Consider the following 20599-nt stretch of genomic DNA (forward strand, 5'->3'; position numbering starts at 1 on the left):
TAGGTGGCAGCTACTTGATTGCTTCGTTGTATCGGTGTTAATTTTCTTCCTAGAAAGGTTCGCGTTGAATTGAATGTAGTCGCAGACAAGGCACGGATGTCGAAACTACAGGGACAAATACGGACGTCATTGTCGCGGTTGGCCCTCCATCACTTCAGCTTTTATCGGAAACAACGTTGTATTTCCCATTACCTAAAATTATTTCGTTGTACCTGCTGAGGGTATTGCAGTAAAGGTATTGGAATAGCGGTAAGCCTGAGCGCTCACCGCTATTGCTTCGGAGCATCTGACCAATTATTCCTCGAGCACTTCCTGAAGGGATCAAGTGCGCCGCCACGATAATAGTTTGAGTCTGAGTGAACCTCACATACTATCGTAAAGGGACACTAAAGCCAAATAACAGTTTACGTCAGAGTGAAAGCTCAATGTATGACAACATCTAAAACGCAATATTGTCAGCAGCAGTGCGCTACTTACCGAGAAATTGAGGTAAATGCACAAGAATGCATGCTCCGCAGTAGGACATTGTCAAAATGATACCAGTGAGCTCAGATGAACCCCCTACAATTGATCTATAGTTATCGATCCAGCTGCAATAAATAAAGAGCCTTCAGTGCATCAGGAGATACAATTAAATGCTGCTGGTTCGTTTCTGCTTCATTAACATGAAAATAACCACCGGATATAACTATGTAAAATGGCGTGAGTGGTTCAAAAATTCAATATTCGCATGGTTACAATGGACGTGTTGTGCCATCTAGCGTGGCCCAGTTGAGCCAAAACATGTCTGAAATCTCGGAACCAATGCAGGAAATTGATCGATGAACCCTACAGTGGCTCTCGCTGCTTTCGTTCTGTCTACTAGTGTTGGCGACTACGCAGTACAGGCAGGCAACGTTGTGTACGGAAACCGTGACGTGAGTTTGGCCGCTTCATGAGGCGGGTAGTTTGAAGAGTTTTAAACTGATGCGGGCAACAAAAACATGATTTTATTTGAAATTAAGCCCTTCCTTTGCACAGAAGTAACACTACGATGTTTCTGGACCGCTATTTCAACAATCAACGTCGACCTTTAGTGTCTTCTTAAGACTTCATGCCTTCAGTAATAGGTGAATGAAAGGGAAGTTTACCACCTCCAATTTCGTAGCGTAAAGCTAGTAAGAGATTGATGCCACCATCTGGGAAAGAAAAACTTTTTTAGCAGGCGAAGAGTTCGTTTTAGTACGGAGATAAAACTTGGTATGCGTAATAGTACAAAAAGTTGGGCGAGTTGGTTTGAGGACATTGTTGGTAACATTTCGGCGTGCCCACAGTGGACGGGAAAACGGAAGGCGAGAAGACAAAGCGAACTGACAGCTCAGTTTACTGAAAAAAATACACAAAATATATATCCCAGCGCAGCTCAAGAGCGCATGTGCGTAAAAAACGAAACAAAAGAAAAAGGAGGAACGATAACACACCGTGACAGTACCTTTTACATAGGGGCATATCTATAACGTGCAGCAAAATGTGGAACTCAAGCGCGGCTTACAATGTGTGTTCCTTGTCAGTTAGTGCAATAAATGGGCTGCTTACATGTTTATCAGAAGACCTTTAAATATGATAAGCTCCTACTAATTCCCGAGTTAGCTTGTCTTTGTCATGAAACAAAATGATCGTGTCACACCAAAATGGACAACAATGGCAGCTGCTGCAATGCTGTGCTAGATAGGAGTAAATGCTATTTCAAAGTGGAAAGTTCATGACGTGCAGGACACGCGGAGTTTATTTGTGGCCCCTAACTTGCGGTGGTGTATATATAGGTCAGACTGGCGGCTGCGTAAACAATCGCCTTATGAACAATTTGATGATCGCAATGACAAGTGAGCTAGGCAGGATTATAGCAACCACCAGCACGAAAACAAATTATTCGACAACTCGAAGCCCATGTACATTGGATACTGTAAATCAGCTCTCCGTCATTCCTTGAGGTTGTGGAAGCGCGATTTTTTTCTTTTTAGAACTCCTCTGACAGCCGGTGGAAAAATGCCTTGCAGGGACACCACAATGACTCATTTTTAGAAACTGACCTTTATGCAGTTTATGTACTCATGCCTCCAGAAGTTAGTTTCTGAGACTGATGAAGAAAAAGCAGAGCCGCTAACTTTTCTTGCACTCCGGCCGTATATACCTCCCTTGTTGCACTGTAGCTCGGTCAGCTGTACAAGCGTGGAATTTCACATAGCTCTCGCTAATTTTCATTTTTCGCTTATAATAAAAACAGGCACGCTTCATGTCACGAGAAAAAAAATTACGCTGCAATTTTTAACTGGTTAATTTATGCAGTCTTGTTAATTTGCAAAATTTTCGGATTTTAATTGGGCTTTCTTCAACCCATCAATGCGCGGTCGATATTGAACATTATGCGCGCTGTGTCTCTTTATGTTTTTTCCTAATGACGTTCAACGCAGTTATGATGCATTATTTCTGATATTTTGCATGCAATTGAAGAAGTTCAACTGCCAACGGCTGACGGTTGTTGGCTGAAACATGACTGTGATCTTTTTTATACATTTGACTAACTTTTGTAATAACGGTGTGAAGCTTTATCTAAGCAAATGCAAAATACGAAAAAAAAAGAAGTTGAGTATCTTGGGCACCGCATATGCACAAACGCATTTCTGCCAAAAACTGAGAACACCGAAGCAGTATTAGAAATCCCGAAGCCGACATGTGTGTCGGAGCTGCGGGCATACAACGAGCTTGTGACCTATTATTATGTATTCCTTGGCAACTTGTTTGCAGTTCTCACACCATTGTGTTAACTGTTAAAGAAGAACGCCCGTTGGCAGTGGGGTACAAGAGAAGAAGCTGATTTAGAGGCGACGAAATGACTCGTTAAAGAAGCAAAGTTCCTCACGCACTACGATACGGAAAAAGCCCCCGTGTTAGAAACAGATGCGTCGTCCTAAGGCATCGGCGCCGTCATATTCCACCGGGTCAACGGAGAGGTGAAGCCAGTGTGATTTTAATCGCGCACTCTGTCAACGAACGGAATTACGCACAAATATCTATAGAGCGTGAAGCGCTGGTAGTTTTCTTTGGGGTGACTAAGTTTCGTGAGTACCTATTGAGTAACACTTTCACGCTAATTATAGACCACAAGCCATTGCTCCTACTGCTCCGCCCAGACAAGCCTACCGGCTTTGACAGCGGCACAGATCTTACATTGCTCTTTATTACTGGGCGGCTACACGTACAAGGTAGAATAGAAGGCAAGAAATACACTACCAATAGCTAATGCCCTGAGCCGACTTCTGGCAAGCTACCAGCATGATGTCAGTACCATGGAGTCCATCCGTAACGACGACCGTAAGTACGTACTTTTCGCGGATCAACTCGACATTACCCTGATGTCGTCTAGTGATTTGGCCTGGGCCACAAAAGCAGATAGCGCTCTCAAGCAAGTCACTGTCTACATTCGTGATGGCTGGCCGAGGAAACTGCCAAAGTTAGATCCACACTTACGTTCATTCTTTTTTCAAAAGACACGAGCTTGTGTGCACTGATAACATTGTCTACTGTGGCCATGGAGTGATCATTCCAGCCCCCGGCCGGAATGCTGCAACACGCATGCTGCGTGAGACTCATCAGGGCATAACGGCGATCAAGAATTTGGCGCCGTCAATATTTTGGTATCCTGGAGTGGATTGGGACATTGAACATGTGGTCAACACTTGCCCTGTATGTACAGAGAGTAGCAGAATGCCACCTTCAACGGAGCCTGTGTCATGGTCGGAAACTAAGGAAAAATGGTTAAGGATAGACGTATAGAATATTCCGGCCAGATGGACGGACATAATTTGCTCATCGCGGTGGACTCGCACACGAAGTGAATAGAGGTGAGCCCTGTGAAAATAGCCAGCGCGGGACGATCTGTCAGAGCCTTACAATCAATGTTTACTAGGATTGGCCTGCCCTGAACCATGGTTTCCGATAATGGACCACAGTACACTAGCGTGCGATTTTAGTCGTTTATGAATTAAAACAAAATTCCTTATTTTTGCACCGCACATTACCATCCGCTGTCCATCGGTTTAGCAGAGAGGGCAGTGCGAACGATTGAACTTGGCCTGTGCAAGAACGCAAGTGCCACTGTAGTGGGCTAATTAGACTGAATTTTCTTGCAGTATTTCCACACTGCCCAGCCCAGCGGGAAAACACCAGAGTTCATGCTGCTTTGTTTCGAGCCTCGATGCAAGTTGGATAACTTCGTGTCATGTAACACATTTCCTCACGCAGATACTGAGCACTCCAGAACCACTTAACAAGTGGGAGAGACTGGTACCGGAACCACGGCGGAACAGGAAACAGGTTGAAGGCTGGTGTTGTACAGGCCCCCGAAGGCCACCGCATAAAAACTATCAAGGCCACAGATGGCGAACATCATCGCCAGTATTACGACCAGCTGAGAGCCAGGAGAACCAACAGTGAAGAATGCGCCACCATTGAAGCAGAAGTCAAGCAAGAGGCACCTGGGACCTGAAGAAATGAGCCCCAGAGCCCAGGTGTGTTAGACGAGGATAGCTGTTCAATATGGATTACAACAAGGTTGGAAATGATGCCAGTGGTGACAAACAGGTAGCAACAAAGAGTTTGATCCCGGCAAAAAAGTGTTATGTCGATCCATCACAAGCCGACGTCAGCCAGATCACTACCAAGCTTAAGGGGGAAAGAAGGCTGATGCATCTTCATTGGTGCATATATTGACACTGCACTCGTTGTATGCGCATACCCTCCAGAGGCAATAAAAAGCCTCTCTCCCAATAAACATTGTTCACTGTTGTACGCTCGTGTCTGTAGTCTTCAGTGCTGGTGTAATTGTTGTCAATGGTGAGCAATAAACTACACAAATGAAAATAGGCATCTTTATTTTGCGTGTATTCATTTCAAGCTGCGTCGGGCTCCAGCAATACCGGAAAACCTACCACCACAAAGTTAGAATTTAGTGCTGAAGATGTTTTTTGGCGAGTAATTAGCCATCGCAACTCCCAGAACCTCCGCCGCAGCGGGCAGAAGTATCGCTTTCCTGGCGCGCTTCTACTGCTCCATGAACGCTGCGCCCGTCGCTTCCACCGCAACGGCCGGACTCTGAGTGGCCTTCACCACCACACGCAGCGGCACCTGCATTCAGTGAACACAGAGTTTCAGAAAAACGTATTTATCGGCAGAATTAAGATACACGTGAATATTTGAAAATACACCATTGTTCGAGTTCGTGTGAGAGAATTTGTACATCATAGGAATTAGCACCTTCGCTACACATATGATTGGACAATGCGAGCAGAAATACACATCGTGACAGTACTGCAGCACAGATGCTGTTGTGGTTTACGGTATTAAGGGCCGCCAGTTGCACAGAAGCCGTTTGGGGGTTCAAGAAAAAGTGCTCTGTCTTGAAATGTCTCGCAGTGACAACCTTTACAATGTGTAATCAGTATTCTACGAGTGTAGATTGACGATCTGTTTTTTTTTTACCGCAATAAGCAGAAAATTCGAGAGACAAAGTTGATAGCTGTGGTTGACTATACCTTTTTTGTTTCTGCAGCCGTTGTTTCTCTTATGCTACTCATCAATAAAACTTAGGGTATGGCATGGTGTAACGATCAAATAATTAGGCGAAACACTGCAGTATGTGTTATCGTATAATTTTGACGAGCGCGAAAATTTTATCGTAGCCAAGTATTGAGTACGCCGATGCTAATACATTTCACCCAAATGCAAGTGCGACCGTCGAAGTCTTGTTTTGAGAGTTCATCCTAGCGCTTAGTAGAGCTATGTCTTACCCACTAAGCGATCATCGCAACATAGTACTACGTTATACGTTAAGTCAGACGAAATATAGGTACACAGCGTTGCTAGTGTCGTAGTCCCGTTTGCATGATAATCTGCCAGTATGGAGAATCTCGGTATGCTGTATGGTGCTGTGCTAAGCCTGCCGCTTCATTACAAAGCACAGCTTAAATCGCAAACTGATTTTGCCACCTATATCCTTCAATCGCCTGTGTATAGCGAATCATACGAGATCGCTAGTACTACATTAAGCAACAAAGCCACTGGTACGACTGTAATAGCTGTATCACAATAAAGTTATGTTCAATATACTTGCAAGCATTTCCAATTTCCTTGTATTCATCTTTTTAAACACGAATACTGTATTCCTTATATTACGTATCATGGCCTTTAGATGGCCATAGGTAGAACAAAATTAACTGATACCTTTACAACTTCTGGAAATAACTTGTACCTAGCTACGCTGATTGGTTATCTGACAGATTAAATATTGGAAATTTAACCTTTGGGGACCATTGGTTATTTCGATTCAGCAATGGAAATCAGCATGCATGCTCAAATAGACAGCAATGCATAGTGCTCGAAGAGAAATTTTGGCGCGGTAAGCAATGATAGTTGCATCGGAGTGAAAATTCATTCGCTATCGAGTTATTTATACAGCCTGAAGTAAACATTTATAAGCAAGTTCATAGATCATTATTACTGTAGCTTTCTGCCTTTTACGTGTCTATAGGACAAATCGTGACCGAAATCGCTTTGCTTAGTTTTAGTGACTATATTGAATTTTTTTTTTATTCCTGCTATTTGTACAAAGATCATAGCAAAAAAATTATGCGATGCATTGAGGTCGCCATACCAACCTGCCACTAAGATGGGGCAGACCATGAAGGCAATCAGAAAGCTTTTGGCGTTCATTTTCACCTTGGAGAGTTCCTGTACGAAAAAGTATTCAGTCATCAAATTCTGCATGGCTGCAAATTTGTACGTGTCGGTGTTTTTTCGCGACCCTTTAGTCTCAAAATTTAAAATAAATTATGCCAAAATTTTAGATTATGCCAACTGCGTTATATGAATTTATTAGTATCAGCTGTGAAGTTTATTAGAGAGGCATAAATGAGTGAACTAAATCAGGGGCAGCTTGTTTAAGCGGAAATAGTTTAACTAGCATGGTGTACAAAATACAATAAAACATAGTAAACTTGCAAATCAATTCTTCGAAATTTACAGCACTTTTGAATGAAAACACTGTGGTATTGGAATTATTATACACTTACTTTCGTTCCTGCCATATGAGGTGTTGTTCTAGGGCTTAATTTTGTATCGCAGACCTACATGAAAATGAACATTAGTTTTCAACAACAAAGATTCTTAGCGTGTAGCACTGTTACAACAGCCTTTTGCGAATACGATTCGTTGTACTAAACGTACAGATGTTGTGTATCACTGCGTGGGAACTGTGCCTGGAAAAGACTGGCGTATCTAACAATAACACCCAAAAATGTTCAAGGAAACTAGTGCACTTACTATTGGTCGCTTTCAAATCAGCAACAAAATCTTGTGGTCTCCCCGCTAACAGGATCGCCTTTTATACAACGTTGTCGAGCTAAATATTAAAAAGATTAGTCTTTATTCCCCATGGCGTCGCAATAAATTTCCACCGACGAAACTGTTAGGAAGGTATCTGAAAGTGCAATATATTAACTGAGCACCCGTATCTGAGGCATTATTAAGTGCTTCCTCCAGAATTGCGTCTGACGTAGTGAGGTGATTGCAGGAATGATCTACTACTTCGGTGTGTACGCTTAAATGCGTTGCTGTGAGAGATATAAAAGTTGAAGGTAGAGGTCGGCTGATGTATTTTTCATTATATACAGGAATATGAGCGTAATGACTAATCCCATGAAGCTCGTAAATTTACTCCTTTTTTCCAGTGGAGTAATTCATTGATGACTCAGGGTTCCGTACAGATAAGCAATTTCTTAAAATCCTACTGTGCTGTAGGGGTGTCAAGAAAGCATAAATTGTTATCATCTGCTAAAAGCTGTGTTCATTAAAGTATATTCTGAAGCAAAATGACATTATAGAAAACTTTTGTTTTTTCTTGCGTTCGGTTCCCGTGCAGCTTTAATACACACAACACAAAAATTTGGAACCATTATTCCTTCACGAAGTTCAGGAGTGACCCATGACTACGGCCATATCTCTCGACATCGTAATAAAAGTGAGCACGCTCAAATATTTTTATTTTTTTATTTATTATTCGCGTTACCTTACAGGTTTCCATAGGGACATTGAGTAAGGAGGGTGAGAAAAGAAAACACAAAATATAACAGAAGCAACAGAGCACAAATCATTACAATGTGGTAATACAACATACCTTACAGAGGAAGGGCATGCAAAAACAATGTAGTTACAATTGTGGTGTCTAATACAAAGTTGAATAAACTGCAGGTACTCAAAGTAATACCACAGTAGCCAATGTTCTAAGTGCCATTCTTACACTAGAAGCAACAATAAATGAGTGGTACTGATGGTTGTTCACTATTTCTCATGTTTATATATAGTGTAAAGCAAACATTATAACCACGAGAATATTGCTTCATGTGCACTGTAGCCTTCTCCGTTTACCATGATGAAGCCATGATTACGACCGCTTGTATGTCCGTTGCTGGAACTTTAGCAGCCTGGGGTGGTGAAGGTCCACAGGCCAAGGGGCGTAGACAAGCTGCTTGTAGCCCACTTAACATGAAAATCTCGTCACGCACGACGTCAAAGTCTTTCCACCACAGAGCTCTGGCACATACTCGTATGCTAGGGTTATGCGCCACCGCAGATTTTTTTTTTTTAAGTGACCCGGCCGACGCTGCCAATGCGACATGCGACGCACTGATATTAGTGTTTTAGCTTAACCCACACGAAGAAATAAGAAATAAGATACATCAACTGACTGGCAAATTTCTTCTTGATATATTTCGAAGCAGACTGTTCATTTCGACTGTACTTGATCAGCTCAAGTGTGGCGACCAGTGACCCCCCCCCCTTCCCTTTTTTTAATTTTTTTAAACAGCGTCATTGTTGTTTCACGAAGCTTTCACAAGTTTCAACAGCAATACACGCAACGCACTCCAACGAAACGAATTACACAAAACATCCAGACATCGCCTTTTGGCCGTACATCGGGGATGTCGAGAATAAGGTGACCAGACGTCTCGATTTAGACGGTACATCTCCCGGTTTTGCGGCTTGGATACCGCCGTCCAACCAACCTGCTCACGGGATAGTGTTTTGTCCCTGTTGCTGCCGAAAGCGGGTCGCACTGGCGGTCAGCAAACCCGGCTGCCACACCTCTTTGATATACTACACCATACATGGCCATGAGCTGCTTTATTCTTCTTTCTTTATATTTCTTTATTTGTACCTGTCTGAATCTTTTTTTTCTGTCTTTCACACCCTCCTTGTATCTTTTTTTTTTCCTGTGAACTAGCGCGCCTGGTCAGACGTGGGGTTAGGGGAATCACAATCGCAGTTTCAAATCCGCCTCGAAATTTTATTACACTTAATAATTTCTTCTCTTCTTCGCCCTCCTCTTGACTTGGCCGAGCAGAGTCCTTGCCTTAGCTTTGAAAATAAGGGCGATATTAATCACAACATATATGCACAAAGGAGACAGGGCGACAAGCAAGCTCCTCGGATCTAGTTTTTTTTTTCTTGCCCGTGTGCTGTGGACTATTTGTTGCGTTTTTTTTTCATACACGAATTTGCGCCAACTTACCCATCTCTCCCTACTAGTTCCTTGTCTTGGCACTCCTCGCTTCACTAGGCTTTGCGCTTTTCTACCGCCGCCTCCAACGTCCCCGTAACCTTGTTTGCTACACTCTCTGTAATGTACTCGCCTTCCCTCGCGGGGCTTGTCCAATTCGTGACGATACACGCCTAATTTCTTACGTTTACCTTGCGGGCTTACTACCATAGACCCTTTCACTGTTTGCAAACAGAGCCCTCTGAAGACCTGCGGTTTTGTCCCCCTGAATTCGCCCGAATCGGTGGACACCAAAAAAAATATAGCCTGCTGGCTTCAAATATTTCTTTTCCTTATTTCACAAAATATATTCGAATAAATGTTTTTTTGAGCTACATAAAAATTTCTGAAATATTCTCTAGTACTTTATGCACGTTCCTTTTACGTGAAAAATGAAAAAGATCTTCCTTACCCTTGAAATGTATAATAACGATGTATAATGACCATATATATATTACCAAAGTTTATAATAACTTACGTAAAAAAAGAAAACAAAGTGAAGAGGTGAATTTCCAACAAAAAAAAACGCGTGAACTCTTTATTTTTCAGGGTGAGGGCCACTTCTTCTCCGACCCATTATGTGTCGCTGGCAACATCATTGCTTTCACCAAGGTTTGGTGATATGTGGCGTAGTGGGTACTCTGCAAGTGTCCTCGTAGTAGTTATCCAAAAAGTTGCTGCTGTAATTATCTTCATGTCTGTTCCTGACCAGATGTTTTCCTCCAATGATCGATTTCTTACCCAAAGAGTGTTTATGAATTGTTTCAAAAAAGCCGCTCTTACAGCATTCTTTGTAACTGGGCCATCCTTTCAACACAGACGTGGAGGTCTTTTTCATCATCTGCTTCACTCTCACGAGACGTGTGCCTATTTTGCTGGTGTGAACTACAATAACTATATTAGAGGACTCTGTCACGTGACTAAGGCCTCGAAGCACCACGTAACAGATAATCACGTGAATAAAGCCGTGTAAGACTTGGTCACCTGATATATTCAAGCCAAGAACATGAATCAGCGTATTTTGGCACTAAACACGCTACACAGAGTGAGGTCAGAAGTTTCCACCAAAACCACGTGAAACTTGTGTAGTGTGGGGAATCGACCGAAAGTGGAAAACGATAGCCAAGTCTAGTCACACTTAGTGCTACTAGCGAACACCTATCATCTCCAGCGAAACATTGGCATCATCAGCAAACACCTAAATATAGGTCGAACACTATATAGCACCGCTGTTAGCTCCAGCCTTCCGCCTCAAGTGCAGGCTGCGCACATTTTTCCGGAACTTTTTCTAAAACACTGTCATTAACAAGTTTATTGGATTGCCACTCCTATAACAGTGTTATCTGGCTAGCGACACCCAGTTTTGTAAGTCGTGGTATGTGCACTAGAGGGTTTTTTTTTTTTGCCGTGGCTATAGATGTCTCCTTTCCCGTTGTCTCTTTCAAGTCATGTTTATCATCACACCATTAATGACGCCTGCCCCTACGTTACTGGAATCCACATCATCATCATAAATTGCCTTTCACGCGCTGCTTGTCTTTCATTTAAAGCTCACTCCATTTAGAGGAAGAAGAAGATCGCCTGTTGGCATGCAGGATACTTCCAGTGCTGTTGCAGCGGCAAGCTAAATTTGTGAGTTCTATCTGTTTACTGTTGAGTGTCTTATTTCACTATTCAAATTACAGCTTATATACTTACCACCCTAGAAGAACTTTTCGTCAAAGCTTCACTGATTCAGTATGAGCGTAGCAGGAATGCAGCTGGTGTCAGAGTAGTTTCAGTAGGCCTTGCACAGAGATGAAGAAACACCATTTATTATGCAGGACCAAAAATTGTTGTGGGATTACTACAGCTTAGGCAGTATTATCACGATGCCAAACAGCCGCAACACCTCAAATTAAGCCATCTGACGATTCATGCCAAAAAACAAAGAAACACGAAAAACAAGGCAGTACTGCAGTCACCTTAATCGCCTTTGCTCAATGGCTTTATTTTTTTCCAGCCACGTTGAGGTTAAATGGTCTAATTTTTTTTATTTATGAACGCCCCGCCCATTATTTGTGTAGTCTTTCCGAGAACCATCACCCTTATTCGAAAAATCAGGGATTAGTTTTTACCCATTTACAGCTTGAGTGGAATGGTTACGTGCCGCGCAAGCGTGTGCACCTTTTCGAAGTTAACGTGGAGTAGGTCTATCTTCAATATCAGTTTCACAAGAGAGTAGTGCTGAAATTACAGTAGTATAAGTAAGATAGGGAAATGATTTGCATGACAGATAAGGTTAAGAAATCTTTTATCAAACCTATTTAGCTGTTATTCAAACAATGAGCAGGTATCTCCGGTGCCGTAAGTCTAGACCAGTCATGGAAGGCGGTCATCTTTCTAACAACTGAAGTAACCATGAATCCGTGGGGTCCGAAGGTAGTAAATTTTCTGCTAAACACTAGAAAGTGAGAACATTATTGAAAAGATTCACCTCAAAGAAATGATACATTTATTCTATCTTCATTTGTTTTCTTGTAACTGCATGAGGACTTCTCGATTTTTGTTCCGCATCACTATGAGAAATACAAACGTATTTGGAACTCATTGCACAGAAAGGGTCCACACCTTCCCTAGTAGTTATCACCGCGAATGATTGTTGTTCAGAAAAACCATTCAGCTGGCATATTAACTTGACATACTTACTTGGGAGGCAGGGAATGTGAATCATCAAATACAATTACCGCTATTGTTCGAAATCTGTGAAAGTATGAAAACAAAACCTATGATTAACTCAAAGCTCGCCATGGGGACAGGAAGAGCCTGCAGGTCACAAATATTTCTCTCACTCTCTTTAACAAATAAAAACTTGAGCAACACTTGTTTAAAAAAGATTCGAAACAGAAGATGTAGCTTGACATTCTTTTTGCATTGTTGAAATAGTGAGAGAACCTGTGACTACGGCTTGTTTTGATGAGCATTGCTACGAATAAAAAACATGAGATCTCCTGCCATGCCACAGCTGCTTACTGTACACCTAATATACCTTTAAGGGTCCTTAATGCAATAATGTTTCTTCTGTTATACATATTCAGTTTATTATAGTGAGTGAGCCATCGTTGCAAAATATATTCCGAAGATAATAGGATGTCATGGCTACAACTTCAACTCGGTGGTTACTCGTGTAGCTCCGTGCTATACAACGCTTCCCATAAAACAGATGGTTATGCTCGAGTAGAGTGATTACGAGAGCTGAGGGGGGGGGGGGAATTATCTAATAACTCGAACCTGGCACTTTTTTGCAAACAAAGCGTTCTAACGCGAGAGGTTCGGGATATTAGAGTGATTACCTCAGCAGTTCTACGAAGGCAATCAACTCACGCTTGATATGCAATAACACGCTATAGTCTAAACACACGAGTCTCACGAGTCACGTGCTGTGTGTTTTGCTTGGCACACCGCAGCGCATAATCACGTACGATGTTCGATTTATTTGTACGAGAGTTCGAGGAAAATGTAAAGGAAATCGGGTAGAAGTGCATGAATTCTGTCTCTAAGCGATGACATCACAAAAAAGGTGCAAAGGAATTGATGATTCGACGAAGCGTTCAAAAGACAAGGCTGTTCGTTTTCACTTTCTTTCGTGGGTGCTGCAAAAGGGTGTGGCGCGCGTGTCTCGCTTCCGCGAACACGACAACCATGAGTTCAATGCGCATGAACTTTGAAGCTACATCAAGTGTGACGGTACACTGCCTTCTATGAGTGCAGGCAACACACTTCCGTGGCTATGGATGTCACCGAAGCTTGCAAGAGCGACGAACGGGGTGCGACTCGTGAGCCTCAAGTTCACTCATTGAGGCTCCACTCTGATCGACCGACAACTAGTGACGGATTTACTTCATCGAGGCTGGGACGCCGCAGAGGCAGCCGTATCTGCAGCACCGCTGAAGGAGTCGAATCACCGGCCTCACAGAAAGCGCAAGACCATGCCAATGACGCACAGAAGGCCCTGTAATCGTGAACGTATTGTGGAACGGGGAATAACGTACTTGATTAGATTTATTGCCTAAAGAAAGTCTCGCTCATTCTTTAAATGATAAAAGTGATGGTAATAAATAGTCACTGCTGTTTCTTGTGTTCAGAAAAGTACATACCTTCATAGCACATTGTGTAAGCTAGCAGGAAAGATAAATACGTTATCCCTCATACACATAAAGATACAAAATATGACGTTTGTTTAAGAAAGAAACAGTGACACACACGACACCAAGTACTTGTTTCTCGCGTTCAGAAAAGCACATAACTTCATAGCACATTCCGTAAGCTAGTAGAGGAGATGAATACGCTATTCCTCATGCACATGAAAATGCAGAAATATGACGTTTGTTTAAGAAAAACACAATGACACACATTACACCGAGTACTTAGTAATTTGGGATGGGATATTCAGTTATTTTAAAACTTAAGTAGGATCGCAAAGTTGCCTCGCCGCGAAAATTTCGATAAGTTACAGCATAATGTAGTTCCCGCAAGCGTCGTGGTTTCCTTTGTACTGAGAAACCGCGCACATGATTTAGAGTACAAGGGGAAGGTGATGTATTCAGAAGAATTGATTGCAATTCAGAGTACTAGGTACTCTACTATGTTTGCAGAAAAATTGCCTCATCAAGGAATATTTGTTCACGACTATGTGAAAACTTCTGCTGCATGCAGCCATCCTGACTCGAGTTTTTGTGAAAGAGTTAATGCAAGTTACATGCTGGCTTAGTCTGACATTTAAATCACACATCAATTCAGGTGACGGACTATTCATATGCAGATTCCATTAGTATCCTTACCAACCACTTCGGCCACACGAGAATTATCGAGCAGGAGTATTTGGAAAACCTCAGAACCCTGAAGCCCATACGATGTTCCACTGACATGGCCGCCATGAGAAACTTCCCACATACTCTGACCATAGACGTGACAGGTCTCAAGGCTCTTGGACGATCGGAGCTTTCAGACGCCGCGATACTTCTTGAGATTTTGACCAAGGTGATCCCCAATTGCGTTGTGGTGGAACACTACAAAAGGCAGAGCTCATAAGAAAAGCCCAAGGAGACACAATCACCAGAGATTGAGCTACAGCAGCCGTTGGACCATCTGCGACTTGAGGTAGAAGACCGCGAGAAAGGGGCGCAACATCATTCCAGTGTTCGCGACACACCCGAAGGAAGGCGTGTAAGGAGGCCCATGGGATGTCTACCACTTCCGTCTTGCACAGTGTTTTAAGGATGACAGCGAAGAACACCAGGACTGCATCACAACCACCCAGACTGTGACAGTATGAGAATGTTGCTGCTGCTAGGGTGAACGAGGCCAAGACAAGAAAAACAAGCGAACTCTTCTAAAAGGGCTGCAGGAGAACTTCGCAGAAGAGTCGGCATATTGGATCTTTGTGCCAACGGAAACTGAACATGGAAAGCACAAGTTTACCGAAGTGGACGCATTCAGATACATGAGCGTGGCAATACACTTGCAAGCTACTGGTGTATAATGAGTGTTTTAATATAATGAGTGTATAATGAGTGTTTAATGAGCGCTGTATAATGAGTGTTTTAATAGTTTTTATGGAATATTTCCGTTTGTTACACAACTGTCATGATGTATTTCATTGCTGAGGTACAGAGTCATACACTTTCTAGTTTTATTTTTTTTACTTTTTTATAGCTGAAGCTTCTAGTGAGATCCTGCTCGAAAATGAAACCTTATTTCATATTGAGCACATTACATAAAAAAGCCCCTACATATGTTCAGTTATATATAAGCTGTTCAGTTATATATAAGTTATATATAAGTTATATATAGTTTCAGTTATATATAAGCTGGCAATATCATATTTCCCCTGAACTCTATAGTAGTACAGCTCATTGTGCAGAAATGTCGTTGCTCCTGGCAAAGTACAACGGCGCTTCATTCATGTGCCTGCGAGCCATGATGATAAAAAGCCCGGTTAATTTTCTTCTTTGCAGTACACCCGAGCCCGATGATCAACCTCCTGTCATCGCCAGCGAGTAAGTGTGCTCAACCCTAAGTGGCCAGGTTGAAAATATGCTGCAGACACACAATGAACTCACCATACTTACACTCAGCCTAGGTTAAAGTGCTTTGAAAAAAGAAGGCCTCTTTTGATAATCTCTCAATAGCAATGACTCCTTCGAGCGAATTCACTCCACCCCCCCACACACACACACAATTATTTTCCTTTACTGGCGGCCTTCCTCAGTTTTTTTTACTTGCCATGTTATTGAATATATGTTAACGTCCTCGGTGGAATCGCCCTAAGGATGCTGGCATCAGCGGCGTAAAAAAAAACTATTATTTCATGCCTACGCTTGTTGCACACTAATGTAGTGCAGAACACTGGTGTTAAAATGATACATAGAAACTCGTAGTTTGTCCTTAGTACAAAATTTTACGTTGTCATATTCACAATAAAATGCTCGGAATGCTGTGGACTTAGATATCGCTTAAACCACAAAAAATTCTGGCACCACAATTTTCAATAAATTCACTCACATTATTAAAACCAACAAAACAGGCATATATATTCGCAGCTTCTTCGTAATTCTCAAAATTTTAGAGGTTTTCCAAAATTCTACTTCACTGTATTAGGTAGAATGGGGGCGTGCTGTAGTATGCTAGTGTGTTCGCGTTTTCTGTGGGCACTATTATGTGATGTTGGGTGAACTGTTGATATAGTGTAATTACGTACACGGGTCACTATTTCAGTTATTATTTCCTTCAACTCTCTCAAAGTGATGTCACATAAACACGAGCCATTTTCTATGGCCAACCCACTCATTCAAAATTGTTGCCACTGGTGACTGTAGGGCTGAGAAATGCATCATATTTTCTTCAACAAATTTGAATAGGACGTGGTGGTTCGCAATCCCATTTGAATTGCTAGCAGTAACTTTGGCTATAGTGAAGACAGTGCCGTTGCTTTGCTTAGAAGTAAACGTGCTGAGGTGTTACTTGTTTAGCCCCAAAGACAAACTGTTAACTGTTTTCTTCTTTCTTGCAGTACACCAAAGCCACCTGAGCCGACTCACATCCCCTCCAGCGAGTTAGTATGAGGCCACATATGTGGCTGGTCAGTAGAAATGGTATAGATAAGAGAGAGATAAATAGAGAGGAAAGGCAAGGAGGTTAACCAAGCTTGGCTCGGTTGGTTACCCTACAGTAGAAATGGTGTTTCTGTAGCAGCTAACCGCGTATAATTTGACATTTTTGCAGGAATCGCACAAAGAAAACTGGTGCCAGCAGTGAAAGATATGAGAAGTAATTTCTGTGACGTCTATGCCCCTCTGCTGCCAGTGCCATGCAGCATGTCAGGGCAAACATAATGCATGTACAACCATAGCTTGTCTTTGATGTAAACATTGGCACCGTCACAGTCCGATTTGCACTGCGCGAGATGGAGTATGTTGAAGGTATTGCATGATTATTCAAGTAGAAGAATATTTAGCCTATACCATTCCTATCAAAGAAAGTATGCGTAAAGGACTCAGTTACGCATTGGAAGCAAAACCGTAGGAGCTATCTGTAAAGTTATAACTCGAGGCAATCAATACACAACCAAGTGTAGCAGAAAAAAAATTGAGAACCGATTCGACAAAACATTTTGAAATTGATGTGTGCACACTAGAAAACGAGCTGTCAATTTTTTGAACATATACTCTAAGCATTAGTCAACAAGTGAATTCATTTGCGATTTTGCTGAGCTAATATTAAGACGTTTTTGGGAAGTATGCGTCCATGTTTTAGTAACATGGGAGAGTGTTGTGCTGCATGCTAAATTACCAGATTTCTTTCAATAACCTAACATGGCATACTTGGGGAGATGTGATGCAATATTTAATACTGACGTACAAGGATTGCAACTTGAATGTGTACCTCCTTTTCATTTGCAATGTAACAACTGATCTCCTTACCGAAACTTCAAGAGCACCCTTTGTATTCTACACTCTAAGCAGCATATATCGAACTCAGAAAAAATACAGTGATGAGTTCGATGTATCATATAATTCGAAATAGGACTTTCGAAGAACATGCCTCAATCGCGATGGCCCATTGGGCTTGCAGGTGGGCTTCTTAGCAATACATGACAATAATAAAACGAAGCTCGCTTACATCAATTACTGGGGATTTTTCAGTACGTATGCAGTTGGGGAAGTGGGGTACATGCAGCCGTGAGTAGTGGGTGACCAAAAATAAAACAGCGCTGCAGACTTGAGCGGATGGTAAGAAGAAACTTCGCTAACGATGAAAGGAGCCGCTCGACGGCTCGTAGCTCGCGGGAAGCCTGTGTGCCGCCTTGGCATATGCGGTGCCATGATTTTTGGATATCGTACACTGCGTCTTTCTTGGCATGCTGTAGGTCACGGCTATGCCAGGCTTCTTTTCTCCAAATTAGACTGCGTTTATTAACGCCAGCATTGTAGAAAACAGCCATGTTCTTCGCTTCTACGGCAGTGGTTTTGTTAAATAAGATCGTTGAGAAGTGAATGCCTACTTCGCACGAATGTCATGAGAGGTGATCATGAGAGGACTCACGCAGCGGCAAAGGATAGCTTCTACTCGCCCTGCGTGGTGGCCTCCTAAATACACCACTCACTCTTGCAAATTATGTAAAAATGTCTCCATCTTTAAGCAAGAGCCACTTTCTTGGGGCTGATCACACTTTACGATGTTCAATATAACAATTGTTCCGATCATATGAGGTCAATGCAGTCATAAGGTTTCCTATACACAAAAGTGGTTACATAGGGAAACTTAAGAGACCGTCACTTGGTAAAGTTTGTGCACAGGAATTATCTACAACATACATCCACTATTTGGTAGCCAGCAGACCGTCATCCAAATTGCTTGAACTTAGTACAAAGGTGGGGATCTCCGGAGAGGGCTCGAATAAATATGGCTTGTGTTCTTTGCAGGTAAATAAAAAAAGCATCAAGTCTGAAGCATTACCCCAGATGACAAAGTCGGAAGAAAGGGAGCGGGGGGGAGGGAGAGGGGCCCCCTAATATTTTAACCAGGCCATTTGTACTGTTAATCCGGCCCTGCCTAGAGCACTCGAGTTGCTGGCTTTTCTCTGTGGGGCGGCGCGTTGGGGCACTTGCGGGCTCCGACTTGGTGCGCCCAGGAGCATGCATGGCCTCATATGCGTGAATCTGCGCATAATGCTTGAAACGAAAATGATTTTGGTAAGCACCTTTGTTTTCTCGGCGGTGCAGATAGCCCGAGGTTTTCACTTTTCATCTAACTGCGTATATCAAAACAGCCAGAAAGCGTGCGTGGTCTCTTCTTAAACAGCCAGGCGCGTGTTGTCAGCTCCAACACTTCATTCCGTAGATGCCACATCCGCCCGATTCTGAGTGTATCTGTCATTAAACAAGGGTGCTCGACGTTGCCACACATGCGTAGCAAGTATGCCTGTGTTAGGAATCCCGCATGCTCCTGAGCAAACTATCTCCGTACCCGTAACTACCACAAAGTGTCGCCCCACGGAGCAAGACCACCTGCTCTTCATGCACCACACATATTTAGACGTGGTTGCACAAGCTATGAATCGCAAGAAGATCAGAACTGTTGCTGCTCACAAAACAAGTATATGGGGTGCTACGCAGGATTCCCTGAGCTTACCCGGCAGACGAGTTCGTTCCGAGCTCGCTCGTGGTGGCCATGGCATGAGGACAGTGCGGAGCGCGGGATAGCAGCGTTGGTAAAAATGACTACAGGAACACGCGTGGCGCACGGGCGTTGGAAAGATGCGGGTTTCTGCGGCAGTTATTAAAAAAACACCGCGTTCGATCACGTCAGCGGCGCCACTCAGTCAACATTTTAACAGTGCAGCGACGTCAGCGTCATTGTCGCGCTATCTTTTTGCCAACTCAACACGCAATTCCCCCAGGCGTGTTCGTGGGCGTTTGTCCTGTTTCAGATAAGTTCTTTCGTTCCACTTGTAGCATGTAAATTTCCACTCTCGAAGGCAGCAAGGCTGCATACAAAGCACTCTAGTTCTGCTCATTCCGCTTCTATTTAATATTTCAGATGAATACAAGGACAGGTGGTCACCAGGGCGCACACATCGTGGTGGCAACGCGGCTGTGATTAGATACGTCGTCAGTTCGGTCAAACTTGAATGCGAGACATCACGGCCGCGTGGTGATATCTCTTCTACTTCTGCGTGCGTTTGTGCATAGTCTACGCGATAAAGCTGATACATTAATCGTGCCGCTTGACGGGAGCACTGCTGCTCGGCAAGAGCAAACGTGGTGGGCGTACCCGATCTTCACCACGCGCGTCTGTCAATCAAACTGATTGACGCGTGAATTCGGATACAAACTTGTTGATTCTGAGAAGGCCCGAGTTCAACTCGTGACTGTGATGGTGCCGGTGTGACTGTCAAGCGTATGATGCGGTGAACGCTACGCGGCAGCTTTGCATGTAATATAATTTGGTGAGCTTACACTACTTGTGCAAGGCTAGAGCAACCAAAGAGCTTGTGATAACCTAGATACTTGCACTTTCTTAAGTTGGTCGTCTACTAATATGCGTGGTCGGCTTCGAAGTGAAGACCACATCAGCTCCGTCTTAATTTTAATGCATTAATTGACTGAGGCTTAACGACCATTACACTGAGCTGTCTTGTCTTAATTAATAAAGCTTCAATAAAACACAATTATCTCGGGCGCAATTTGCAAGGTCATGATCAGTATGGTACTATTAAACGTAATCCTGATTAGCAGGATACTAATTGTCGTCATATTAGTGAGATTGAATTAGCATTGTTTCAGTTTGTGTACTAATGTCGTGTTAATTAGCATAGTTTAGTTAGCTCATCAACTAGCATGCTTTAGCTAGCCCGGTTATAGCTTTACATGGCTTCATAAGCACTTCATAAGCACTTGATTCATAAGATATGACTTAATTACCTCG

At 42.9% G+C, this 20599-nt stretch overlaps 1 protein-coding gene across 5 annotated transcripts in view; it reads right to left on the reverse strand.

Annotated features, from left to right (window-relative positions):
• LOC119185430 (uncharacterized) overlaps window positions 1-19512 on the reverse strand; it is a 391205-nt gene extending 371693 nt beyond the window's left edge. For 3 of the 5 annotated variants that reach the window (XM_075890346.1, XM_075890347.1, XM_075890348.1), the window contains exon 1: window positions 19304-19512. In XM_075890346.1, the coding sequence (XP_075746461.1) occupies window positions 19304-19344 (41 nt within the window). In that variant the 5' untranslated portion in view covers window positions 19345-19512. Of the gene's footprint in view, window positions 1-4893; window positions 5164-6692; window positions 6766-7106; window positions 7161-11329; window positions 11418-12319; window positions 12374-19303 lie in introns of those variants that run through there. The other 2 variants (XM_075890350.1, XM_075890349.1) reach the window with 2 other exon arrangements.
• Between the last annotated feature and the right edge of the window lie 1087 nt (window positions 19513-20599).

Source organism: Rhipicephalus microplus, chromosome 3 (genome assembly GCF_043290135.1).
Source record: "Rhipicephalus microplus isolate Deutch F79 chromosome 3, USDA_Rmic, whole genome shotgun sequence".
NCBI lineage: Eukaryota > Metazoa > Arthropoda > Arachnida > Ixodida > Ixodidae > Rhipicephalus > Rhipicephalus microplus.